The 8,374-nt window shown below is 40.9% G+C and overlaps 1 protein-coding gene across 1 annotated transcript; it reads left to right on the forward strand.

Moving 5' to 3' along the window:
* Positions 1-687: 687 nt before the first annotated feature.
* Positions 688-7,963, forward strand: trib1 (tribbles pseudokinase 1). Its single transcript, XM_039681118.2, has 3 exons — positions 688-1,314; positions 1,883-2,175; positions 6,374-7,963. Exons 1-3 carry the CDS (start codon positions 1,030-1,032, stop codon positions 6,837-6,839), a joined length of 1,044 nt encoding a protein of 347 aa, XP_039537052.1. The 5' UTR covers positions 688-1,029; the 3' UTR covers positions 6,840-7,963.
* Positions 7,964-8,374: the final 411 nt, after the last annotated feature.

Consider the following 8,374-nt stretch of genomic DNA (forward strand, 5'->3'; position numbering starts at 1 on the left):
GAAAATAAGCACATAAATAGTGCAGTGCACTAATGAGCACAACATAACCCTCTGGCCTCTGAATGTCGAAATAAGTTAATCATTGCCTGACCATGTGTTTTGATGAAGAATGAAAAATATGAATGCAACTTATTTGGATTTCACAATAGCCAAACATTTGGAGTAGGCTAAATTGTAAACATTTGAAAGGATACAAAGGCGGTTTTGCATAAGTGTTATTTAAAACGCTTTGCATTCAGATTTGGCTGGTGAGGGAAAGGAAAGTTGATTAAACTAGCGCTTTACTATTCATCTGGAAGGTGAATGGCATGTGGATATTGCTCAATCGTCGAGACTGCAATGAATGTGTCACTAGAGAGAGTCTGAACCGGGCGGAGTTCCAGCATTAAGAAGTCCGATTCATTTTAAAGAATCGTTTCGTTCGGATGAATTAATGAATAAAGGCATCTTTTGAGACATCACTCAAATGTGTTTCTGAAACACGTTATAGTTAGGCTAATTGTCGACGTTATCGCTTTGTTTTCGATTCGGCTATATCGATCGTGTTTTTTTATGGATTCAACATCAAAGTTTTACTGCCGCCGATAATCTCACATTCAATGTAGTGATTGCGAGTCGATTCAAATGAGTCGTTCAAATGAGCCGATTCTTTCGAATCGGACATCAGCTGAAAGTAGAGCTCAGAAAACAGCATCAGTAGTTGAGTCAGACAGCCCTTCTCTCGGGCTCAGATCTACACCGGGAATATTTCACACCACACAGCTGCTTCATACTATTTTAGGCTTCAATGCTGTCCAATAAAAGCTTCAGCGGACTAATGCAAAAAAACTGAAAAACAATGGATAAGAGAAACTGCAAACCTATTCCACAAACACCTTTTTTTGCATTTCACATGAATTGACGAGTAAATCGGATTTTTGTTTCTCCCTTTGCAGTGCATTGCACATCCTTTTCTGGAATATGCTTTCGTGAAATCCGTCGGATCACTCCGGTAGCTTATATCAGTTTCAACTACTGTAGTTTGTAAGAATGAGTGTGCAGTGGATTCACAATCCGGTACCGGGGAGACACGGACACAAGCGCTTTGACACAGACGAGCCCGTGAGCAGATGTCCGCGGCTCAGCGAGTCTTCAGCTGATGCTGGTCTCCTGGGTTCCTCTCCGGGATCTCCGGTGAGCGGAGCTCCTCTGAGCGTCACCTCAGCCCATCAGGGTCCCGCTCGCATCGGCCAGTTCCTGCTGGTGCCCCTGACCGACCGACCGGGGGTGCACAGCGCTTTAGACATGGACACAGGAGAGGAACTGCTCTGCAAGGTAAACCACTGCATGCCATAATGTACATGACCTATATAGCCTAAGTATGATCCACGGTTGTCAATTAACACATTTGATTTAAACGTAGCCTATCAACACATAACCAAAAATGTAAATATAAAGTGACCTGTTATCGTAGTATTATTATCAGCAAAACAGAAAAGATGCACGACTTGTTTAAAAAAAAAAAAATCAATTGCATGCATGTAGCCTACTCTATGATCAAACAAAAAATCTCACAATACACATTAAAAATTATCAAGCATAGCCTATAAATATTTGTACGCTATCAGAATCTCTGTGCAGGTTACTGGGGATGCTATCAGATTTATGATGTTGATCTTCATCAGGCTATTTGCGAATGCACCAGGATCTGACTCAGATATATGGTCTGACATGATCGCAAATAGAATGTGCATGATTAATTGCTGCCAACTTCACAAGACATTCAACTTTTTATAGCATGTTTGTGTTTGATCCTTACAGTAGTCTCCATTCAACCTCAAGTGACTTTATCAGGTCACTATTGTAAATGTCTGAACACTTTTTTTCGTTTTGTAATCTGCAGGTGTTTGATATGGGCCAATATCAGGAGAAAATAAGAGCCTACAGCATGCTGTCAAATCTTAAGAACATTGCACAGATCAAAGACATAGTTCTTGGGGAGTGCAAAGCCTATGTTTTCCAAGAGAAGGATTTTGGTGACATGCACACCTTTGTAAAGAGCAGCAAGAGGCTTCCTGAAGACCAGGCTTCCAAGCTTTTCTACCAGGTGGTGTCTGCAGTGAACCACTGCCACCAGGTTGGCATCGTTTTGGGGGACCTCAAGCTTCGCAAGTTTGTGTTCTCAGATGAGAAAAGGTGAGAGTTACAGTTTGTGAGTGTGAAAGTAGTTTTTTTTTTTGCAGTACTGTACCTCATGTATCAATGCTGTGACACCAGCAGCGTTATACTTGAATAGAGTCAGTTCTACTTTCATTCAGTTTTCGCTTCCTCACAGCTATGTGACACATCGCAGGTGATTGGTGCTGCTTCCCTAAAGACTCAATGGGACAAACCTAATAACACTCACTTCCGTAAGAGGAATGACTGGTAATCAGACCTCTGGACCTGTGTCAGAGATTTTTCTGTAGAAACCGTCCGAGAATCCTCTGAATTATGCAAGTGAATTATATATAAAAATGGCCTAAATTTAAAAAAAAAAAATCATTGAACGAAACATACTGGAGCTATCTATGTCTGTCTATATCACTTTTGCTATTTTTATTTCATATTATTTTACAATACCTTTTAAATAAAATATGTTTTATGAAATAAATATATAAAATATTACTGTATATAAATTAATACAGGGATTCCTTAATACCAGTTAGTCGACTAGTCTTTCAAGCAACCTACCGACTTGCTGATTTATCAAATATGTCATTTTTCACATCCCTCAGTACATACAGTAAATTCCCTATTTCTGGGGCAACATTTTACACCTGACCTTTGGGCATCGGTTTTCATTTGAGTGAATGGAAATAGACAAGCAAGTGTAAGAGGACGTATAGTCACCCTTCTCTCATAGCAGCCAACGGGTGCAGCAAGATGAGTCATAGCAATGCATACAGAGGGGAAACTCACCATTCAGGATCATACCCACACACTCCTGAATACGGCATCACTCGTAGGTGAGGAGCGCCGGCTGTGGCCATTGCGACACTGGCAGACTGGCGGCCTGTCCCGGCAGACAGACGTCACCGGGGCATGCTGACATTTGCTGAGATCTTTTTTATTTCACTTTGTTTGCCACCAATCAGCGTAGTGACAAGTTATGCAAACCTGCTGTTCTTACACTATCTTTCTGCAGGACGGATGCAATTTCCATAGCTGGAATAGCTTTTGCGAAATGCGGTAATGATGAGTGATGGATAAGCAGCAAACAAAAAAGTTGAAACTGCGATAAGATACAGTGTGTGATGGCACACACAAAGACGCTCACTGACCTGGAATGCGTCTGTAGTTAGATTGTGAAACACACTCACACAAGCAAGCACGCACAGGCTGGCTGCGCAGGGGCCGTTTGTGCGTCACTGACGTAACAGCGCTGTCCGTGGGTAATAAGGCACTGCCAGATGCCATAAGCGTACAGCACAGGTGCAGGAAGAACACAGTAGACCTGCAGCACAGCGCACTCATTTGTCCCTCTGTCACACACACACACACACACAGGACTATGACTCATTCTCTCCACCTCTCTGGCAGAATGCAGTTGTGTCATCCTCAAACCCCTCCGAACCGAGGCTGATAGCCAGTGATGAAACTCAATAGCATGCAGAGCAGCTCATGTTTTACTGACAGGGATACCACAGACTCACGGGTCATCGGCTCCTCTGTTAATGTCCACAGGGATATTCCTAGAGTAGTAGGGGATTTGTTTCCGATTGGAAATTGAGCTAAACTTAGCCCAGAGTTTACAAGAATACATTACAGAGCGCTTCAGTGTTTATTTTACGTGCGTCCATTGTGGAAACTTTCATGCGTGCTTTTGTTAAAACATTAGACGAGGCTCGGGTTGTCCTTTATTTGTCGTAGTAGCGCCTGTTTGAGGGTCAGAACACTCAGAGCGGCTGTCTTTTCCGTGATTTACAGTACATGCACTGCAGTCTATGAGCTCAACAAAAGTGACGGAGAGTTATTTCAACTCCTTGCAAAGGCTTCAATACATCACTTTGTTTAGAAATGAGAGAGCAAATTTAGTAGAGATATTAAATCTACGCATCATCGTCAGGCTTACATGGAATCTGCCTACAGAGCTCTGCAGAAAACTACGTAGATTTCCTGAGAACCGGATCTCCTGTCATGCACTGAATTAGACACATACTCCACCCATTGTGTGATATTTTGTCTAATTTGATTATGCTTTCAGTTGTTAAGAGTGTGAGACAAGTTCAGGATGCATTAAATTGATCAGATGTCACAGTAAAGTCATTTTTAATGTTACAAAAGATTTATATTTCAAACTAATACTGTTCTTTTGAACTTTCTAATGATCAGAGCATCCTGAAAAAAAATTAAGAAGTGTTTAACATTGATAATAATGAGAAATGTTTCTTGAGCAGCAAATCAGCATGTTAGAATGATTTCTTAAAGGGATACTTCACTTTTTTTTTTACAACTCCCTCAGACTTAAACAGTTGAGTTTTACCGTTTTCGAATCCATTCAGCCGATTTTCTGATATTTAGAAGACTATCAATAACCAGACCGTTTCTGGTCTTATTGACTACCATAGTATATATTTTTTCCTACTATGGAAGTCAATGAGACCAAAAACTGTCTGGTTCCTGATATTCTTCTAAATATCAGAAAATCGGCTGAATGGATTCGAAAACGGTAAAACTCAACTGTTTAACTCTGGGGGAGTTGTAAAATGAGCCTATTTCCAAAAAAAGTGGAGCATCCTTTTAAGGATCATGTGATACTGAAGACTGAAAATTCAGCTTTGCCATCACAGGAATAAATTACATTTGAAAATATACTAAAGTTGAAAACGGTTGTTTTAAAGCTACACTGTTTAACTTTGTTAGTTTATTCTTAGCTAAAAACACTTAGTTCTTTCAAAAATATATGTGCTCATTAATGTATATTTACTTTGTTCAAGTATTAAAGTATTCTCGTGTGTGTATAATATGCCATTAAAAATACATACGGGTAAGGGGTTCTAATGTCGGTTGCCATTTTCCCCCTCCATCTTGAAAGTACATTAGCCAAAGAGGGACATGCCCGTTAATTCAAGCTTCGCCTTTCGCGTTTACACTCATGGACGAGGTCGAACTGGAAGCCATTTTAATCTTGGACTACATTGGCCACCGTAGGAGTTAAAACGAAATCGGAATTGAGAGAAACAGAAACTAATATTCACTGGATGGTCATACTGCTGGCCAATGGAGGTCGACGTCTGCACCTGGCGGCCATCTTGTCACAGGCAGCTCGCTCACTCGTAACATTGTGTTTTAATGGTGCATGTACTTTTTAAATAACCATAACTTGCTCAATTTTCAACCGATTTTCAAACGGTTTGGTTTCTTATAAGCGTCAGAGATGTAGTTATGACACTGCATACTTATGAATAATAAATGCATAAATAAATAAATAATCATCCAGAATTATAGCCACGTTAATAACGTTTGTAAGAAACCAAACCGTTTGTAAATCCATCAAGATTTCAATGAGATAAGAGTATTTGTGTTCGTGCTGATCACTCATCTTACATCAGCTTGCCTGTGACAAGATGGCCGCCGTTGATGACGATAGAAACTCCGCCGTAAGACATCTAGCCTTTATTATGGATGTCTATGGTGCCATGTGCGTTCTTGTCTATTGTCTGACCCCGCCCATCTAGATATCTGATTTTTGGTTCACTTCGACCATCTGTCCTCCCTCGTTACCTGCCTTGTTTGCTGTCCTATTTATTCCCATTGTGTTTGCTGGCCTGTGCCAGATCGTTGTCGCATGCTGTTGTTAATACCCTGTCTGTCTGATGACTCTGGTTGTGTGTTTCCTGCCAAGTCTAGTTTGTAGTGTCAATACACGGGGTAGTTTCTGTTTGTGTTTTGTTTAAAGCCCATATTCCTCTGCATCCTTGAGTCCTCGCTTCAACCCATGACAATATAACTGTATTTTTTATCCAATAAAGAGACTTTTTCAAAAGCATAAAAAATCTTACCCAGCCCAAACATTTTAATGGTACTATATTTTTTTCTCTCTCAAATTTGACATAGACCCCATAGCAGCCCTTTGTAGGTTCCCGAATTCCCATTTGAAAACCCCTCTATTATACAGTACAACACATGTGACCAGAAGCATGTAAAATGTGATTAATTTCCACAGGTTGATACCAGTTCTGCTGCAAACCACTTTAACACCAACTTAAAAGTTGGGTGAAACCAAAACCCAGCCTATTCTGCGAAATTCGACACTAAAATCGGTGTAGAACATGTGAAAAGGTCTACATCTGTAAAGCCACAACACAAAAACTCTTATGTGATTGTACTAACCATGATGTATTTGTTTTAGGACCCATTTGAAATTAGAGGGTCTGGAGGACTGCCATATTCTGTGTGGAGAGGACGACTCGATGTTCGACACGCACGGCTGCCCTGCGTATGTGAGTCCGGAGATTTTGAATGGCGGCGGGTGTTACTCAGGCAAGCAGGCGGACGCGTGGAGCCTCGGTGTCATGCTGTACACAATTTTGGTGGGCCGCTACCCTTTCCACGACCCGGACCCCGCAACCCTGTTCTCTAAGATTCGACGGGGCACATATTGCCTTCCCGATGGACTGTCTTTAAGGGCGCGCTGCCTACTTCGCAGTCTGCTCAGAAAGGACCCCGGCGAGAGACTGACCACCGCAGAGGTCCTCATTCACCCATGGTTCCACAGCAAAACGCTGGACACAGGAAACGCGGAACAGGACGTTAACCTCAGAGAACAGACAGTGCCCCAGATAGAAATGGAGCAGGATGAGGATCTTTTCTCCTGAGGAAACCCAATATAGCTTGAATATTATGGACCAAAACTGTTGGTGGGTTTTTGTTTATGATTTGGTTTCTTATACAGATTTTGTAACAGATTCAGAAGTATACACTCATTCAAAGTACTGTATCATCTATGTCAGCTTTAAGGACAGTGCGCACAGTGTGTTTTGAAGTCGTTTGGTGCTAGTTAACCATTCTTGTGACGTATGACGTATGAGTGAGACTGGGCATTATGGGTCATGTGATAATGAGAGAATGTGAGAAGTGAGAATGTCAGCATGGTGACTAACCTTGGCCTATGGGGTCAGAGCTGTGGCTTCACTCTTACACTGTCAAAACGAAGCATTCAGGTTGAGTCACCCGTTGAGTAGCACAGCAGCAAAGGTACATGTCTGCTTTCATAGGAGGTGAATGGCCGTTCAAACGTTAAATGTCAGTTATTGAATCTTAAAACTCATACAGATTCAGTGCATTGCCAATAAATGTTCAGAATGAGCCTCAGGACCGAGACAAACCATTACAGACAGATACAAAGTGTTCATTCATCCTGCTGTACCCTGATCTGTCTAGTCCTTCTAGTCACAGTTTCCTTACTTGAATCCAAGGGATCCTCATAAAAGCATGAGACTTCAGTATGGCAGGCCAGTTCACACTGCGGGTAAGATATGATGACTCAACTGCTGGGCGTTGGTGTAATGAAGAGGATAGGGCTATGAACCTCACTATGACTGTATTCATATCTTCACTCTCACTTTAAAGTAAAGAGAACAGTTCTACAATAGCACTACTGTGTCTTCTAAAGGTCTGTTTTCTGCTACCCTCGTGCTGGGGGTTGTACGTTACCTCTGAATCCAAGCATAATGGAGACATGCAACGTTTATGGTTTGTGAAAGGCTCTTTACAAGCAAAAGGCTGGAGGGTATGCAAGATGTCTGTCTCATGCATGCAGCACATGGGGAAAGCTGACACGAGTCCACAGAGTTCATATTGCACTGTGAATTATGTATTTGTGACACAAACCCCAAGGCTTGACCATGAGGGTTTAAAATTCATTGTAGAAATGAGCATGTGTAAATATGTACATGTTAAGTGTGTGAACAAAATTGAATAAAGATTACTCTCTTATTTACATTTGTGGTGCATTCTGTGAAAAACCTATTTCTAAATGCATAACTTTTGTATGAAGCAAAATTGCAACAACGCTTCATTTTATTCCCTATTTCTTTTTCAATATTCAGATCTTCATGTCTCTAAAATTGTTCTTAAAGCCTGAAGATTACGCTTGTGAAAAAGAATGTGAATGTGCACTAGTGTACTTCAAGTCTTAAAAGTATACTTAAGAACTGTACTTGCAAATACACTCTAAAAAATGCTGGGTTGTTTCAATGCAAATTTGCGTCAAATATGGACAAACCCAAATGTTGGGTTAAAAATGGAATTAAAAAGATTACAGTTGAAAGTGAAAATTGAAGTTGGGTTAAATTTTTAAATTACATTTTTAACCCAACATTTGGGTTTGTCCACATTTGACCCAAATTTG

This window comes from Pimephales promelas, chromosome 18 (assembly GCF_988280905.1).
Source record: "Pimephales promelas chromosome 18, fPimPro1.hap1.1, whole genome shotgun sequence".
Lineage (NCBI taxonomy): Eukaryota > Metazoa > Chordata > Actinopteri > Cypriniformes > Leuciscidae > Pimephales > Pimephales promelas.